At 42.2% G+C, this 19186-nt stretch overlaps 2 protein-coding genes across 3 annotated transcripts in view; both read left to right on the plus strand.

Annotated features, from left to right (window-relative positions):
* Positions 1 to 11152, plus strand: part of SAMD13 (sterile alpha motif domain containing 13) — a 57139-nt gene extending 45987 nt beyond the window's left edge. For both annotated transcript variants that reach the window (XM_062191632.1, XM_062191631.1), the window contains exon 4: positions 10029 to 11152. In XM_062191632.1, coding sequence (XP_062047616.1) covers positions 10029 to 10172 — 144 coding nt within the window. In that variant the 3' untranslated portion in view covers positions 10173 to 11152. The remainder of the gene's footprint in view (positions 1 to 10028) is intronic.
* On the plus strand, positions 4511 to 5155 carry LOC133760491 (dnaJ homolog subfamily B member 6-like). Its single transcript, XM_062193032.1, has one exon. It carries the CDS (start codon positions 4511 to 4513, stop codon positions 5153 to 5155), a length of 645 nt encoding a protein of 214 aa, XP_062049016.1.
* Positions 11153 to 19186: the final 8034 nt, after the last annotated feature.

Raw genomic sequence — 19186 nt, forward strand, 5'->3', positions numbered from 1 at the left:
TCAAAATTGATCAAGTTACTGAATATTATGACCTGACACCATCAAATTACTAGAGGAGAACATTCAGGAAACTCCACAAGACATTGGCATACACAAAGACACCTTGGAAAAGACCCCAGAAGCAAGGCAATCAAAGCCAAAGTTGACAAATGGGATTACATCAAGCTGAGAAGCTTCTGTGGTACAAAAGAAACACCAGGAAAGTAAAGAGACAAGTAACAAAAAGGGGGAAAATATTTGCAAACTATGAAACTGATAAAGGATTAATACAGAATCTATAAAAAGCTCAAGAAACTCAACAACAGCAAAACAAACAATCCAGTTAAGAAATGGACAAAGGACTTGAACAGGCATTTTTCAAGAGAAGAAATTCAGACAGCCAACAAACACATGAAGAAATGCTCAAGATCACTAGCCATCAGAGAAATGCAAATCAAAACCACAATGAGGTTTCACCTCACCCTAATCAGAATAACTATCATACATAAATCAACAAACAACAAATGCTGGTGAGGATGTGGGGGAAATGGTACCCTAATTCACTGTTGCTGGGAATGTAAACTGGTACAGCCATTGTGGTAGACAGTATGGAGATACCTCAGAAAACTAAAATAGATTTACCATATAACCCAGGAATCCTAGTCTTGGGAATTTACTCAAACAAAATGAAATCATATCAAAGATTTATCTGTACTCCCATGTTCATTGCAGCTCAATTCACAATAGCTAAGATATAGAATCAACCCTGATATCTATCAACTGATTACTGGATAAAGAAAAAAAAAACTGTCTTGTGCAACAAAATGCATGCAACTGGAAACCATTATACTTAGTGAAATAAGTCACTCCCAAAAAGACAAATATCGTATTTTCCCTGATTTGTGGTAACTAATAGTGTACCTAAAATGTAATATATAGGAGTGATCTTTGGAGTGAATGATTGTTTAAAACACTTGTCTGTAGTGTTGAGGAACAGTGATTTTTTTCTTCATACTATTTGTTGAACTTTTTACTTAGTATAGGGTTAATCTAATGAATAAAAAGTAAACTGAAAATAGATCTTTGTAAAAAGTATGGGAATAGGACAGGGAGGAGGAAGAAGTATGGAAGAGTGGGCAGGTGGGACGTTAGGGTGGAAAGTATCACTATGTTCCTAAATTTGTATATATGAAATACATGAAATTTGTATGCCTTAAATGTAAAAAAAAATTTAAAAGAATATAGATGGGCTGTCCTTGTGGCATATGGGTAAAGCAAGCCTGCAATGTCAACATCCCATATAGGCACCAGTTCCTAGCCCACTCCTGGTTTCCCAGCCTGCAGTTCCATGTTATCTAACTAATATCCTATTGGTTTTGTTTCTCTGGCAAAACCTAACACTGTGTCCTCAGGGACACTAGGGAAATTTCCTTTGCTAAATAGGAGGTGAGCACCTCTGCTTGGAATGGACAGGGCTGGATAGAAATTTAATAAGGACCTAGAGCAGTGAAGGTTCAGAATGGCCACCAAGGGAAATGGTAGAGGAAGATGACCAAAGATAAATCAAAGAGCTATTGAAACATCCTACTGACCGAGCCTAGATTGGTACACTGCAAATACCAGTGTTTCATCTTCATGGTTTCATGAATGTTTTTCCAGCTACAACAGGTACAGGAGTTAGAGAAGATGAATTGCTGGACCATCTGGACATTGATGTTAAGCTATTGTCACCCCTCCTGGATAGGATGTTTGTAGGATGGGCACAGTAAAAAGCTCATTGCTTAAAAGGGCTATTTTAGAGGCCTAGTAAAAATAACTCCATGGTTCAGACTGATATAAAACTTGAGTCTGAAAAAAGGGACTCATAACTTTGGAGAAAGTAGAATAGAAATAAAAAAGTGAGTTTAGTGGGCGTGAGAAATGGTAAATAGAACAGAATACTGGACTTTCAGTGATGCAGAGGTAGGATTCTACCGGTTGATGCCAGGTAAGGAGAAGGTTCTAAAACAGAAGGTGATGTTGCAGATACAGGTGGTGTATTATAGTAGGTTAACTGATGTCAGAAGTAGAATATAATGACTTGATTATAGTGAAAGTTTATTTCTTGATCACAGAAATATCCCAGGAATGTGGGAACGTGGCACAGGCTGCTGGAGGCTCTGTCGTCTTCAACTGGCAGAGTCTAAGAGCATCTGGACATTGACACCTAGTTGGTATAAGGAAAAAGGCAAGGAGGAGCCCACATAGGTGGTTTTTATGGCCCAGGCCTGAAAGAGGTTTGCATCAACCCTTCACACATCACTGGTCAGCACTTAGGTCAGCATACCAAGTTATAGGGAAGTTGTGATGTGTGAAGTCATGTGTCCTGGACAAAGAGCAGCCAGCAGCTCTGGCTAAACTGAGGCTGAACGCTATGTTTTTAAAGCCTTTGCTGTTTGGATGCTGCTACTTAGTTTAGTTCTTAAGTCCAGAGATAAATTTTAAAAGGACTGACATTACATCATGTTGAGTGAAATAAGTCAGACACAGAAAAATACCTCATACTCTCTCTTATATATAGAAACCTAAATTTAAAAAAATAAAATAAAATAAAAAATGCTCATTTCAGTTTTGCTGCAAACTTTTGTCAATCTTTGTTTTGTATCTTTGTCAAATTGTTAAGAATGATATATTACAATAGTTTCAATGATCTGTGATTATTTTAAAATTTACTGTGTGTAAGTAAAATTGACATCTTTTCATTGGATTATTATAACACTTGCCTATATTTCTACTGAACTGTGGTCTTTTTATTTGTTGAACTCTTGATTTAATGACACATTAAGCTTTCAACTATAATATAAATTTTTAAATGTTATCTCAAAAATTTAAAAAAATTTAATATTTGGGCTAAAAAAATAGAGCTGACATTAAAAGATCACCTGAAGAAGACTTATGTGACAATACATGGGAAATTATCAATTCTAATTATACTCCCTAAGTCTATCCTTTTTAAATCTGCCTGGTCTGTGTGACCTAGTTTCCTCATTTGCTGAAATGAACTTCATTCTGTTTCCTTCATCAGAAATGGGTACAAGATCTTTTTTTGTAGTACAGCCCCTTTGCCATTCACCTTGTGCCAACACAAATACCCAACAGCAGAGAGTTGCTCGTGATGCCACTGAAAGCATTAGCCCTCTCCATAAGCCAAAATGGCTTTTCGGTCCAATTTAAGTGCAAGTCCCATTTGACTTGTGACTGTTACTTTAATAAATGAGGTTAAAAAAAAAATACAAGTCAAACAAATCCATTAGTACTTCAAAAAGTTCGTGAAGGACCAACCACTTGAGGTACCTGTATCCCACATTTGGAGTGCCTAGTTCAAGTCTTGGCTCAGCTTCCTATTCCAGCTTCCTGCTGATGCATCCCTGGGAGGCAACAGGTGATATTAGAAGTACCTGGGCCCCTGCCACCAAAGCAGGAGACCCAGATTGCGTTTCAAGTTCCCAGCTTCAGCCTGGCCCAGTCCCAGCTGCTGCAGTCACTTGGGGAATGAACTGGTAGATGGAAGATTAATCTCTCTCCCTCTTTCTTTCAAACAGAATGAAAATAATTATAAATATTTCTGGGGCCAGCGCTGTGGCATAGCGGATAAAACCGCCGCCTGCAGTGCTAGCATCCCATATGGATGCCAGTTCAAGTCCTAGCTGCTCCACTTCCAATCTAGCTCTCTGCTACGGCCTGGGAAAGCAGTACAAGATGGCCCAAGTCCTTGGGATCCTGCACCCATATGGGAGGCTCAGAGGAGATGCCTGGCTCCTGGCTTCAAATCGTTGCAGCTCCAGCCATTGCAGCCAATTGGGGAGTGAACCAGTGGATGGAAGACCTCTCTCTCTCTCTCTCTCTCTCTCTCTCTCTCTCTCTCTTTCTTTGCCTTTCTTTCTTTTTCTGTGTAACTCTGACTTTCAAATAAATAAATAAAGCTTTAAAAAATATTTCTAAAAGCTGATGAATAAATTGAATTAAAGATGTTTACTTTGGTGCAAGCATTTTTTGAAATCTGCATAGTTTTTCATAATAAGCATTTTTACATATTATGAAAAAACTGTACCAAAGTAAACTCATACTTTTAATTCCATTTTCCAATAACATTTTGAAGCTACATTATAGTTTTTCTCTGTTAAAAAGGTGCTCAGTATTATTTCTTAGATAAGATGGAGCCCTCCCAATATGTATATTATTTACCCCAAATTTCCCACCAATTGGAGGAGAGCAGAGCAGCATCAGCTGAGAGTCATTGGCTGAGAATATTGACCTCATAATCGCTCCACTCACAATGAGCTGCCTACAGCAAGGAGTCAGGGTGGGGTACATGGAAGAGCTCTACACCAAATTTCTCCCCCAGAAGAGACAGCATGGTAAGAACCATGTGATAAGATTCAAACGATCTGGCTGTGAACTTGAATAGCTCTCCAGCTTCCTTCCCAACATTATATGGAAATTCTTAAGAAAATAAACTGTATCTTGGTGGGGGAAGGCTATTTGAAGAAACATGGTGAACTACTACAAAGTACTAGGGGTACCTCAGAATGCTTCCGCCTCCGATATCAAGAAGGCTTATCACCAGTTGGCTCTACAGGTACATCCAGACAAGAACCCAGAGAACAAGGAGGCAGCCGAGGAGAAATTCAAACAAATAGCAGAGGCCTATGAGGTCTTGTCTGATGCCAGGAAGCGCAACAGCTATGACATGTCCAGAGGGAACCACACCAAGAGGGTATATAGAGGAGATGGCAGAGACAGAAGCCATCTGGAAGAAGACCTGTGCTTTGAGAGGCCACACCGTGTCTTTCAGAATGTTGTTGAGGATGAGAACCTCCTCCCAGGACACAGTCTTCCCACTGGCCAAGCGAGTAGGCCTGGGAGATTCCACTACACCATATTTGATGTGACCCCCATACTGGACACAGGATTCTCCACTTTTGTATCCCTGGCCCCCAGATCAAGTCTCCCTACCTCTGAGATATTTGTACCCTTTGTAAGCATCGGAATGGGAAACTTCAGACTGGTCACCACTTGCAGCCAGATAGTGAACGGTGAAAGAGTTGTTACAAAGAGAGTGCTGAAAAATGTGAGGGGGACGACTGAAGTGGAGCGAGAACGAGAATTTCATCCCATTCATCCACCCCGTTGGTAAGAAACTGTTGCTATGTTCTGTAACAGGGTGACTTTCACATGAGGCTGGTTTGTCTGGATACTTATCGAAGACAGAATGGGAGTCAGAGTGTGTGCAACTGGAGTGGATGGAGGTCAGCTCAGTCCAAAGCTCTTGTTTCTCAGAGGAGGAGAGTAATGGGCCAGGGGTGGCCATAAGAAACAAGTGAGCAGCAGGCTTGGCCTTCGAGTCAGAGACTTCTGGTTCTAGATAGACCTGCCTTTCCCCTCTACCACACATGCATGGTCTTCTGAGCCAGCGCAGGGCCCCGCATCACAGATCCCACTGACTTCTCTTCAGCCTTGCCCCTGTCCTGTCTTGACTCGCCATCAGTGGCTATTCTTTTTCTCTCCCTAATCTCTTTGCTTCTTTTCTTCCCACATCACCTTTCTTCCCAGGAATTTCCCATGGACCTTTGCATAGTCAGATTCAATTTGAAGAGTTGCCTAGGTGTAGACTAATGCTAGCAGAGAGAGTGAAAAATAAGTGGGTTGAGATTTTTTTATATATACTGTTTTAACAGTTTTTGAGTGCAGTGGATGTCAGAAATTCTGCTTCATATGTGTTATCTCAAAAGTCCTTTCAGCAGTGAACTGAAAACTGCTCTTCCCTCATCATCTGGATAAGGAAATGAGGCTTATGGAGATTAAGTCACGTGCCCCAGAGCCCACCTAATAAGCAGTGAAATAGTATCCTGTTCCAAAGCACGTGCTTGTCTACTGAGCTGTTACAACTAAGGATCTTCCTCATTTATTTTTAAATCTAGAGTCTTCCCCTCATTGGGAACTTAACCCTATCACCTCTAACCCTCACTGCAAGGCATGAGTACTTGCTGAACCACGTTAAGTATGAAAACATTTTGACTTTTATTTCCAATAGCAATTTTTATCTGAACATAGAATCACTGTAAAGTTTCCACTGAAGCTAACAAGTGATTATCCATTAACAGAGATCCCAAGATGTGAATTATCCTTTTGTTTGGCTTTAATCATAATGTATATGTGAAGTCTTGTTACTTGTTTAGTTTGCTTTGCTGGTCTCGCTCCAACCCCTTGCTTTATGTTAATAAAAAGACTGGGCTCTGGAGGAGTTTTTCTTGTGGCAAATTACTGAAGGAGTCTTTGTTGGAACGTGTGTCTTCCAGTGTTGGAACCTATGTCTTCCAGTTTTCAGGCCCAAGCTCATTGTAGTACACCTTGCTGACTGGCAAAACGTAGATATCGTGTGCATCACAACATTTTATGGAACGTATATAGCAAATTATTAGCTTTCTTAAGAAACTTTCCTCTGTGTGAGATTTTTGTAAGAAAAATCATTTTATGTGGTATCTGAACTTTTCGATCTGAGAAAATTTTTTCTGAACTTGAGCAGAAATATGCCTGCATTCCTCTGGCATTCCTCTTACAGAAAGGAAGCAGAAGGTGGGTTTGGAATCAGAACAGACCCCATTTCTTTTTTTTTATTTTTTATTTATTTATTTATTTTTTTTTTTGACAGGCAGAGTGGATAGTGAGAGAGAGAGAGACAGAGAGAAAGGTCTTCCTTTTTGCCGTTGGTTCACCCTCCAATGGCTGCCGCGGTAGGCGTGCTGCGGACGGCGCACCACGCTGTTCCGATGGCAGGAGCCAGGTGCTTCTCCTGGTCTCCCATGGGGTGCAGGGCCCAAGCACTTGGGCCATCCTCCACTGCACTCCCTGGCCACAGCAGAGAGCTGGCCTGGAAGAGGGGCAACCGGGACAGGATCGGTGCCCCGACCGGGACTAGAACCCGGTGTGCCGGCGCCGCAAGGCGGAGGATTAGCCAGAACAGACCCCATTTCTTTCAAAGCCTATGACTTCGCACTACATGTCAGGATGGCAGGTACTGTGCTAAGTATTTTCTATCATTTCCTTTTGAAGAAATATATATATATATGTATATATATATTTATCCATATTTTATAAAAAGTACATATGTGTATTTATAATATATAATACATATATTTATAAAATATATTTATAATGTATTTATATATTTTATATGATATGTATTTATATATTTGATATATATTTATAATATATTTATATATACATATGTTAAATGAAAGGCAGAGAGAGAAATAGACTGGAAGACATCTTCCATCTACTGGTTTACTCCCCAAGGGGTTGCAGTAGCTGGGGCTGGACCAGGATGAACCCAGGAGCCAGGATTCTCCTCCCATGTGGGTGGTAGGGACCCAAGCACTTGAGCCATCATCTGCTGCCTCCCAGGCACCTTAGCAGAAAGTTGGATCAGAAGCATAGTCAGGGCTCCGATATGGGATGCAGGTGCTTAACTCACTGCACCCGGTGCCAAACCCCTCCCCACTGAGTGCAGAAGGGATTTGTTTCCATTTTACCAGTGAAGAAGCTGAGGCTCTCAGGAGTTCAGTGCCTTCCACAGAGCCACACGCCAAGCTGTGGAGACACGTGCAGACTGCAGTTTGCCTGGCAGCTCTCACTTTGGTATGCTGTGTTCTACTCATTATTGTAAGCTACTGCCATAGTGGTGGTCAAGAAGAAAGTGTTGTCGTATGTGTGAATTAACTGTGTCTGCTTTGACATTTTTTAAAATGAGGATTTCCAGATGGAAACTTCATTGACCAACCCTGGTCTGAGGTAGACTGTTCTGTGTCTACTGAACAAAGGGAAAATCAAATTGAAGCATGAAACATGATTTTCCTTTTTGTCTTAAGATCAAAACCTCAGCATTTTTCAGACACGCTTAGATTTTGATGGAAGTGCTGAGTTGTAAAAGAACGTTTTGCCAATGAAGATTTTCTGGTTTTGTTTTCAAGAATTCACTTATTGTAGAAAGTTTTCTTGTATCAAACCAAAGCATTGTCATCTCTTCCTGATGCCTGTTTAAAATAGGTAGAGAGTAAAGTGTGTGCAAAGAACAGCAAAGTGGGGAGGGCTTGGCGATGCAGTAAAGTGGCCCAGTCTGTATACAAAGCGCAGGATGGAGCCTGAGCTTTGAAGTCATCTGTAGCTCAGGTTATGGTGACCTCACAGCGGCTTCAGCACCACTGCTGGCAGTGTCCAGGTGCCAAAAGTTCCTCTGCCAACTCCCAGACTTGCAGGTGTCACCGAGGATCAGTCTTTTGGATTACTTGTCACCAAAATAGGAGGAAAAAAGGAATTAGTGAGTCAGTTCCTGAGTCCTTAAATAATTTGCTACTCTTGTCCTCTCAAAAAATGGCTTTTTTATATGCTGTAGGGTTGAATAGTTGTCTCTCACAAATTAACATGAGTCATTCTGGCTTCTGGCAGTTGACAAAAGATTTCCAAAACACAAAAAACAGTGTAGACTCCTTGGAAGCAGTTTCTTGCTCTCTCTCATTCCTGTTAAGTGGTTGACAAGTGAAATGAGGACCACAGTGCTGTTGAGAATGGTGGAAATGATGATGACTCCTAGCTCAGGGGGCATTTGCAAGAGCAGTTTTGTACAGCATCCTGTCAGAAACCCTGCATCCTCACATTACCATGCAAGGAGACCCAGGAGGAAGGGACTTGGCACAGGCCACAAAATGGGTGTTTCCATAACCTCCTAGCCCCTAACTTCTTTACCCATATGCTGAGGCATTCAAAGCTCCTTTTCTTCACAGCCTGGCCAGGTGCATGAGAGAGTTTGGAGAAAGGTCTCTGGATGATGTAGGAAGGGTCACAGTACCAGTAGTCGCAGTGGTGTGTTGTGTCTCCTTGTCAGATGGGGAGGGAAGTACAGAGCATGGGAGTAAAAAAAAAAATTTCAGTGATATTGCACAGTTGGTTCATGTCTTGAACCCACATCTTCAAAGAAGGAACCCAGAGTCTTAAGAGACATCAACCCCACAATAACCAACAGTAAAAATAAGGTGGCATTTGCTGCTTCTCGGTGCTTCCAGAAGTTTCAAACTACCTTAAATATTTGGGGTCCTCACATCTTTTGTGAGAAAGACCGTTTTTATTTCACCCCAAAGTCTTGTAGTCTCCAAAGTACTTGGAGTGAAGCAGAAATAATTGTGTACCTTAGAGGGTGTGGGGAATGGACTCTGAGCAGAATGGGGTGGGATTTGTGGCTGGCAGAGCCCTTGCCCTTGCTACCTTATTTCAATTTCGAGGACCCATGGAGAGGAATGCGACAGGCGCCCCCAGGATGGAGGGGTTGACTTTTGGGTTGAGACAGGATGATTTTCCTTTTAAAGGTTTTCCTTTGAAGAGAGTACGTCATTTATCTCATGTCCATTGCTACAAATAATAAGATTCCAGGAGGCCTAAGGTTCTAGTCCTCATTGGACCATCTAGACAACATATACTCAATTCTCACTGTCAAGGGAAGCAAAAGGGGATTAATAAAAAGAACATTAGCTTTGGCTGCAAGCTGATGAGAGTTCAAACCCTAGGTTATCCTTTGAAATTTCTCAACCTTAAGTAGATTAACTTCTCACTTGATCCTTAGTTTGCCTATAACATAAAAATGATAATTGCTGCCTATCCTAATTTATCTTTATTTTAGAAATTAAGTACCCAGAAAACTCTGTACTCTAACATTTTTTAACGTGGAAAACATCTTTGATCCTTAGGGGTGCATGTTGTAACCTTTCCATGAGACTGTATTAACCTGTGATCTTATAAATAAGATCAGTTCTGGATTGTGTTTAATCCCAAAACACAAGTAAAAGATGGGAGATAAAAATAGGAGATTGCATTTTTCCCCATGTTGGCACTACTAAAGAAGTAATGTTTTTAGCTTGCAGACAATTGGCATGACTGCTGCCTTCCAACTTCCTTTTCTCTTCATTATCCTTGAGTTGTTGGATTTAATGTGTTGGCTTTACCCTCTGTTTCCATTCTAGGAAATTGATGGAAAATCCCTGCTACTGATGACAAGGAATGATGTGTTGACAGGACTTCAGCTAAAACTGGGACCTGCTCTGAAAATCTACGAGTATCATGTAAAACCTCTGCAGACGAAGCATTTAAAGAACAACTCTTCATAGTACAGTAAATTGGGGTCTCAGACCTCAAAAAATACATAATGACATAATTTAGTTTCATGTGATGAAACTTTGTAAACACAATGCATACATGTGTATATGTAAAGAATTTCAACCAAATGACACGTTATCCTATTGGATAGACTAGGCAATCCATCAGCTGACTCGAATTCAGCCAGGAGGAGCAAGGGCAACATGTTCCCAGGATAGTTTTCCTTGTGGAATTTGTCAAATAGAAAATCTGTGACATGATCAGACACCCCTCCCCACAAAGGGTTTGAAAGCATAAGGATTTTCTTCATTTCTTCAGAGTTCTTCTCCAAAAAATCCTTTTAAAAAAATCAAATGAAACTAATATCTTTTAGTTAGACTTAGGAAGAGTTAAAAACAAGAAACTTGGGGAGGGGGAGAAAGAGACAGGGATTACTGCCCCCCTTGAATTCTGCTCCTTAGAGCTTGTGCTACTTGGATGGCATTGCCGACACCCTTTTTTAGAGAGGGTCCTCCACTTGACCTTATTAAGGTTTCACTGGGATATGCTGCAGTGTTTGAAATGAACGTGCATCATGACCCCTTCAGGAGCAGAACTGTAGCTCTGAAAAGAGAAACTCTTGTGTCCTGGGGATATCCATCCATATTTAGCTAGCTTTCATAGGGGTTTATGGTATTTTCTGCTTAGATTTGTTTAACTTAGTTCTTTGTTTCTGAAGAAAGCATTTTTTTTTTTACTTTATGGCTTGTATTTATAATTTGTTTCTGAAGAAATTTGCCAAGAGTTATAGCTCAAAAGCCTTGTTACTAGTACAGAATATTTTTATATATATATATTCCTTCATGATGATGTAATTTTTTAATTGTTCTATGCTTTGATTCCTGGTTTGAGTACTTGTTTTTAATAACTTGAAAAAGTGGGCTTGCTACATCTCTGTTCAAAGAGACATTTGTTCGATCTCTGTGTATCAATGCCTTGTTGAGTTGGTGCTTTGTGGTTGCAATAAAGCATTGCTTCAGTTTATCCCCCCTGTATCTTTGAGCCTTTCAGTTGTTGCATCTTTGATTTAGATGGAGGATTAAAGCCTTCTTAAAAACACAGGGAGAAAATTCAGCCTTAAAAGAAAAAAAAAACTTTAGATACAGAAGTTACATAGCGGGGCCGGCGCTGTGGCTCACTTGGTTAATCCTCCGCCTGCAGCGCCGGCATCCCTTATGGGCACCGGGTTCTAGTCCCAGTTGCTCCTCTTCCAGTCCAGCTCTCTGCTGTGGCCTGGGAAGGCAGTGGAAGATGGCCCAAGTGCATGGGCGCCTGCACCGTGTGGGAGACTAGGAAAAGGTACCTGGCTCCTGGCTTCGGATCAGCGTAGCTCCGGCCGTAGTGGCCATTTGGGGGGTGAACCAACAGAAGGAAGACCTTTCTCTCTGTCTCCCTCACTCTCTAACTCTATTTGTCAAATAAATTAAAAAAAAAAAAGTTACATAGCTCTATATAATGGATTTGTGTTCTTTATAAACTGAATCATCAGTCCTCCTCCTAACCGCAGTCCAGCAACCAATGTTAGCCAAAGATTTTTGATTTGCTGCAGGTCAGTGGGATTCTTGATTTAGGTTTACATCTGCTAAATGCTTGGATCTTCCTTCTAGAAAAAGACTTTTAATACCACATGAAACTTTGCAAAGAGGTGATGTGCTTTCTTCCTTCTTGCTCCTTGTCAAGAGTCCTTCTCTTATATTTTATGTATTTTCACTTTATTTGAAAATCAGAGAGACAGAGACAGTAAGATCTTCTGTCCACTGGTTTACCCCCACCATGTACCCGCAACAGCCAGGGGTAGGCCAGGCCAAAGCCAGAAGCCTGGAACTCCATTTGGGTCTCTCACATGAGTGTCAGAGACCCAAGCATTCAAGCCATTGTTCTCTGCCTCCCAGAATGCACAGTAGCTGGAAACTGGATCAGAAGTGGAGTAATCAAGCATCCCAAGCAACAACTTAATCACTCTGCTGAGCACCCACCTCAATAGTGTTTATTTTACAGTTCCATAGTTTATTCCTATGTGGAGATAATTTCTCTAAATATTAGAAAAACCTGAGGATGAAATTGAAAAAATATATGGGAATTGGTATTGGGAGTGCATTCCAAATTAATCCAACTGTAGAATTTATAGAGGGTCTAAAACTTTAGTAAAGCTGTTTTGTACTGTTAAGTGGGAAAGATAGTTACAAAAGGGGCAGTTGCTATCCCCATGTTCCCAGAGTTTGAGGCAAACAAGCATAAAATGAATAAAAGGCAAAGTGACAGAGACAAAAGATGAGAGCTGCAACTGCTGGAGACCTGAATGGAAAAGAAAGGTGTTGAGGCATCAATACGGTATGAAGGAGGGTGGAATGAAGAAGTTGATTCAAACCTTTCTGAGGGCAGACATTTGGCCCAGCCGTTAAGAGAGTGTTGGGACCCCCATGTCCCGTATCAGAGTACCTGGCTTTGATTCCTGGCTCCCTCTTGCTGCTAATGCAGAGCCTAGGGTGCAGCAGTTGATGGCTCAAATCATTGAGTCCCTGCCATCCACATGGGGCAACTGGATTGAGTTCCTGGTTTCTAGCTTTGGCCCCCTAGCTGTCACAGGCATTTGAGAAGTGAACCAGAGGATGGGCACTTTCTCTCTTTTTCTTTCTGCCTCTCAATTTTTTTTTAAGTTTCTGAAGAAGCTTCCCACAGTAAAATAGTGGTGATGTTTGATCCCCTTCTACCTCAAAAGGATAGCAGAAGCAGTGAGGGGGGATCTCAGCATAAGGGTCAAAGCCCTGTTTCTGTGCATCTAGCTGGTAGCCTCCAGATTGGTTTGGGATAGGTTTGGCTGTGAGTGATACAAACTAATCTTCCACCCCCAACCCCAGGTAATGTAAACAAGATCGATGCCTCCAGATAGTGGAGCAAGGTTGATATGGCCCTCCATCACGTTAAGGTCACTGACTCCTCCTGTCTCTTTGCCCCCTCATACATTTGTTGCACATCATAACATCCATTTCTAGAATCCAATATTTTACAGCTCAGAATATCTACTTCAGTTCTCAGCATCACTACCTGGAGTCTAACCACCAGGGAGGAGAAAAGCAGAGAGGGCCAGACCTTCTTCCTAAAGTGACACTCCTAAGAAACTGTATATAATTATTTCCTCTCATTTACTTGTAGACACCCCCACACCCTGCTGACTAGAATTCCATCACATTGCCATACCTAAGCTACAAGAGAAGCTTGGAATATTTCTCTTTTTTGGAGATCATGGACCCAACTGGAATTCAGAAGTCCCGTTATGTACAGATAAAAGGGGGAAGGGATATTGAGGGACACTGTTGCCACTGCCAGCTGATCACTAAACACTCATTGAAAATGTCTTCCTCTGTATTCTTTCCAGTTTTGAACTTGGATTCATCAACATCAGACCTGGACTTTGCTATAGATGTTTGTCAGGAAGATACAAAGACAAATAATTACAGAGCTAGCAGAACACCATAAAATCGTTCCTCAGCTTCTGATGGCAGCTTTCAGGCAAAAGTAGCGAATTAAAGTTACCTGCTTCCTTACACCCAGTGCAAAGGCCTATGACAGGCAAGAGGCCTGAGCGCTTTGGCAGTGATTGAAGGTGCTTGCGTCCCTCCTCCATGGAGGTGAGAGAGAGCAAGTGTGATCAAAATAGCCAGAGAGAGAGGCTGGAAGTACTTGACATTCAGCAGGTAAGCAGCCTTTGTCTCCAGACAGCTGTAAACACCAGAGACCTGGATTCCTTTTCAAATCACACTGGATTTGTATTAATGTGAACTCAATCTGCGACTAGTAGCAAATACACAGGCTGTGTGGGAAAGCACTTCAGGAACAGGAGAGGGCATGGACTCGCCCTGATGCCAGTCTATTTTATATCAAAGGTTCATGTAAGAACTGAGTAATGCTGAATTTGATCACTCTCAATCACACAGGCAGAGAGGACTTCAGCATCACAAGGGACTGAAGGCAATGATTGCACTCCAGCACTGCTGGCCACCCCCACATTCAAACCTGACAAATGAGATGGAATGAATTGATGTAAAGCCTAAGGCACAAACTGGCCACTCTCCAGTGAACCTAAACCAAGGTGTTTTCCTTTGGCCAATGCAGTCTGCGTGTGTGTTTAAAATTACATTTGCACCCTTCTAAAGTAAGACCAAAATCTCCGATTTGCTACAGTCTCTTCCATTACCTATCACAACTAGCCAACTTCACACTTTCACATTAACTGTCTGGACCCTGAAGGTATTTTAACTTTTAGACACTCTTACACCACCCTTGAGCTAGAGAAGAAAAGAAAAAAAAAAAAAAAAAAAAAAAACCCACAGCCTCCTTAGAGTAAGTTAATTCAGGAAATGGAGATAGGGAGATAGCAAGGAGATTTAGTTGAAAAGAAAATGAGATGGCACATTGCATTGGAGTGCACAGCAGTTTGAAATGTTTTTAATTCTTAGTGGACATGATGATAAATAGGCAGAAAAAGAAGCCAATCGGGGGCAGTCTATTGGTGTCCTCAACATAGATGCTACGTGAATATATAGGTTTCTGTCCCTCTGGGATTAGCATATGCTGTCAGGAACACACTGTCCTTCAATTGTATTAGTGAAATATATCTTTGGGGGAATTTAATTTGCAAAAGTCTAATGACCCACAGTTGCCCAACCACTCCCCTGTTTGGAAGCCAAATACAAAAAGTACTTAGTGGTGGTGATTCATCTGCCTTTGACGGTCCTGCAAATGGGATCTGCAGGGGTCAGGTCTGGGCCCAGAGCCATTGAGTGCTTTCTGTAATGATTTGGAAGATGAAGTTAAACGTTCAAAGAGCTGACTGCGGCAGGACAGATATGCCTCTTAGGAGAAAACTTGTTAATTCTGCTTCTAAACCAGGAACAGAAGCCCCAGGAAGGAGAGAGCGCACGACGGGGGGCATTAATGAACAGCTCGTTAGTTCCATGCTGTAGCTCCAGAGGCAATTAAGTAGTCTGGGTACCATTTCTGGCCAAATTATATAGACAGAAGGAGATGAACACAGCGGATCCAAGTTCGTTCAGTGACTGTGGCACTCTTAAGTCTTGAAATTACTTGGAGGTGGGAAAAAGTTGTGTCTAGCCCAGCACTGGAGCCAAAGAGAAACTGGGAGTCAAGACGTCTCTGTCTCAGGTCCGGCTGTCCTGTCTCCCGTGGTCTTTCAGGAAAATTCAGGAAAAGTGGGGGTGCTGGGGCTAACTCCACAGAACAAGTCCATGGACCAGCCTACCACATTTACCACAGGAGAGTGGGGGGAGGGTCAGCGGGGAAGGTGTGAGCAACACGGAACAGCCTTGTCACCTGTGGAGGAAGCCACGGCCCAGGCAGGCAGATAAAGAAACACAGGGCGTCACTCATGGGGCATCTTTTGGTGGTGGAGTTAGAGGCCTCGAGATTCCAGAAAAGCCAGGAAAAGTAACCAAGGCAAGTTTTTTCCCTAGAGCCCCCACTTTTGCCATCTGTGGGATGTATCAATGGGCAAAGTAGCCCAAGTTAAATGTCTTCCATTGGAATTAAAGACAATGGAGTCATTCAGTAAATTGTTTCATATCCTTTTTATTTATTTATTTATTTATTTATTTATTTATTTATTTATTTATTTTGACAGGCAGAGTTAGACAGTGAGAGAGAGACAGAGAGAAAGGTTTTCCTTCCGTTGGTTCACCCCCCAAATGGCTGCTATGGCTGGCGCGCTGTGTTGATCCAAAGCCAGGAGCCAGGTGCTTCCTCCCGGTCTCCCACGCGGGTGTAGGGCCCAAGCACTTGGGCCATCCTCCACTGCCCTCCCGGGCCACAGCAGAGAGCAGGCCTGGAAGAGGAGCAACCGGGACACAATCCGGTGCCCCAACCAGCAACCCGGTGTGCCTGCGCCACAGGCGGAGGATTAGCCAAGTGAGCCGCAGCACCGGCCTATATCCTTTTTAAAATGAATGACGTTTAGCTTTTCGTGCTGGGAAATACGCAATTTGAAAATAATACTATAGGACTCATGAGATTATAAGCATCTTTTGAGGGGAAATCAGTGAAACTCTTCACGTTGCCAGCACTTCCTGCCTCCAGAATTAGTATTTGGCACAGTATTGTCTTCTGCATAGCTGAGCCCGTGACACTGCATGCAGTGGGTGAAAGCACTGGGGTTGCTGCGGTTAGACCTGAGCTTGAATCCAGTCCTGCCATGTACTTGCCATGGGAACTTGGGGAAGCTGCACGTCAGCCTCGGGGACTTCCTGTCTTCTCAGTGCATAATACAAGAGAGCGGAGTAGAGCTAGCTCAGCACTGTCCAGTAGAGACACAGAGAGCCACATGTGTCATTTTTTTTATTTGACAGGTAGAGTTATAGACAGAGAGAGACAGAGAGAAAGGTCTTCCTTCTGTTGCTTCACTCCCCAAATGGCCGCTGCAGCCAGCGCTGCACCAATCCGAAGCCAGGAGCCAGGTGCTCCCTCCTGGTCTCCCATCTGGGTGCAGGGGCCCAAACACCTGGGCCATCCTCCACTGCCTTCCTGGGCCACAACAGAGAGCTGGACTGGAAGAGGAGCAACCAGGACAAGAACCCAGCGCCGTTATGGGATGCCTACACGGCAGGCAGAAGATTAACCAAGTGAGCCATGGCGCCGGCCCCCACATAGGTCATTTAGAAGTTCTTAATAGTCACACTCAAAAAATAAAGAGGACCAGGAGAAACAGATACTATGATTTGTAAGCCAGTATATCCAAAGTAAATATAAGAATTATTAGAGATTTTACAATTGAATTTGATTTGCCTTTAGAATTCAGTGATTTTTCTATTTAAAGTACATCTAAGTTAGGACAGTATAGTTCAAGAGTATAATTTAGGATTAATTTTAGTTGAAACCCCAAGTAACAATAAGTTAAACAAGATGAGATTTTTCTCTTGTATGTGAATACATGAGGTTTGAAGGCGAGCAGTTCAGAGTAGGTATGCCTGCCCATAATAGTTGGGTCCCAGTTTTCTCTTGCATTTTGCACCGTCATCCTCAACACATAGCTTCCTATGTGGCCCAAGATGGCTGCGTGGGATTCAGTTATCACAGCTGCACTCCAGCCAAGAAGAAGAAGAAATTAAATCTAATATAAGAAACTGCATACAGCACTCCCACTGACATCCTTTTAACAAAACCTTGGTTATTTGGCAATAGGGAGGTTGGGAACTGTTTTAGGCAGCCAAGTGTCCAATTAAATAAGGATGGGAGGATTAATGCTGTGGAGGAGCTGGCATTCCCTCCACAGTACCACTCTCATAAGGTTGATAGGAAATTGAATGAGAGTACATTATACAGTCCTTGGTATTACATTAAAAAGCACATTAAAAATATAGTTTTATTACTATGACCTCACCCCGTTCAAGCGAAGTACAGTCAAAATTAACAAATGTATGCTGAACCCAAATACTATTCATTTGATGCATTCTAATAGTACGAAAAAAATAGAATTAATTCCTTAGGTCTTTGGAGATTGGGTAGTTCTAAGTGCTGCACCTTCCTAAGTTCATATGGACCAAAACCAAGTCCAATACAAAAAAGCAAATTGAGTTATTTAACTGTCTTAAAAAATTGTGATGCCGACCTAAGGGAAATGTGCTGGGCAAAATGGGTATAAATTGGTTTTGGTCTCCAAATACGTAGAGAAGTAAGTTGGAAGCAGTGGTGAGTTCTAAGTGTATCCTATCCCCAGTCTAAAATGAGCATTCAGTGTCATTCAAAATGGCTTTAAGACCAATGAAAGGAAGACCCATGCTACCTTTGTGATTGTAAGGAAGGTGTGTGAGGGTCAATCACAAACAGCAAAACACATTCTGAAATAAAATGTTACAAGTTGGAGTAGAGCTGCATTCCTTAATTTGAGCCAAGTATGTTGACACCAATTTGCTTAATTGTCTATCTGGGCATATTCCTATAATGAATCTTAAATGCTAAGATGACCTCTCTCAGGGCTGGCGCTGTGGCTTAATGGGTAAAGCCACCACCTGCAATACCGGCATCCCATATTGGCACCAGTTCGAGTCCCAGCTGGACTCTTCCGATCCAGCTCTCTGCTATGGCCTGGGAAAACAGCAGAAGATGGCCCAAGTCTTTGGGCCCCTGCACCCACATGGGAGACCCTGAAGAAGCTTCTGGATCCTAGCCTTGGATCAGCCCAGCTCTGGCCATTGTGGCCATTTGGGGACTGAACCTGCAGATGGAAGACCAGACTCTCTCTCTCTCTCTCTCTCTCTCTCTCTCTCTCTCTCTCTCTCTCTGCCTCTGGCTCTCTGTAGCTCTTTCAAACAAATAAATAAATCTTAAAAAAAAAAAAAAAGATGATCTCTCCTGGCCACCAGCATTTCTTGTAGGTTGTTCATCAGCCTTCCATATGGAATGTATACAGAATGAGGAGTAAGTTAACATTGGCTGAATCTGCACACAGTGAGAAAGGAAAACGTTGAGGTTATGAATACACAGTGGAAGAAGAAAGAAATATTGGAGCAGAAGTCAGAAGACCTGAGTTCTGATCTGAGATCCACTTCTGACTCAGAGACCTTAAAGAAGTCTCTTAGCCTCTCTTGCTTCAGTGGGCACCCATGTAAAAGAAGCCCAACTAGAAGTTAATCTCAGCGCGGAATTCCTATGATTTTCTAAGACCACAATGATCTGACTTACACGACACTGCTCCCCTGTGCCGTTTGGTTAAAACTCAACAGCATTGTCACATTCTACAAATGTTCTAAAATTTTGGTCTGATTTTGGTTTTCTCTATAGTGGACTATGAACAGCTGTTTTTCTTGAGAAATGTCGTTTGATGATTGTGTAACCCTATTGCTTTAAGTTTAAATCACTCTCACTGTGTCCCCTGGTGGATGTTTCCCCCTAGGAATAGAACCTCTACATAATCAGAACCTAGAGTTGAAGGGATGGGGAAACACACATTTCCCAAATGGGGCCCTAGTAATGATAA

This window comes from Lepus europaeus, chromosome 5 (genome assembly GCF_033115175.1).
Source record: "Lepus europaeus isolate LE1 chromosome 5, mLepTim1.pri, whole genome shotgun sequence".
NCBI classification, from domain to species: domain Eukaryota; kingdom Metazoa; phylum Chordata; class Mammalia; order Lagomorpha; family Leporidae; genus Lepus; species Lepus europaeus.

Bases quoted from the DNA above. Each gene is read 5' to 3' on its own strand.
- LOC133760491 (XM_062193032.1), top strand. From the start codon at position 4,511: ATGGTGAACTACTACAAAGTACTAGGGGTACCTCAGAATGCTTCCGCC.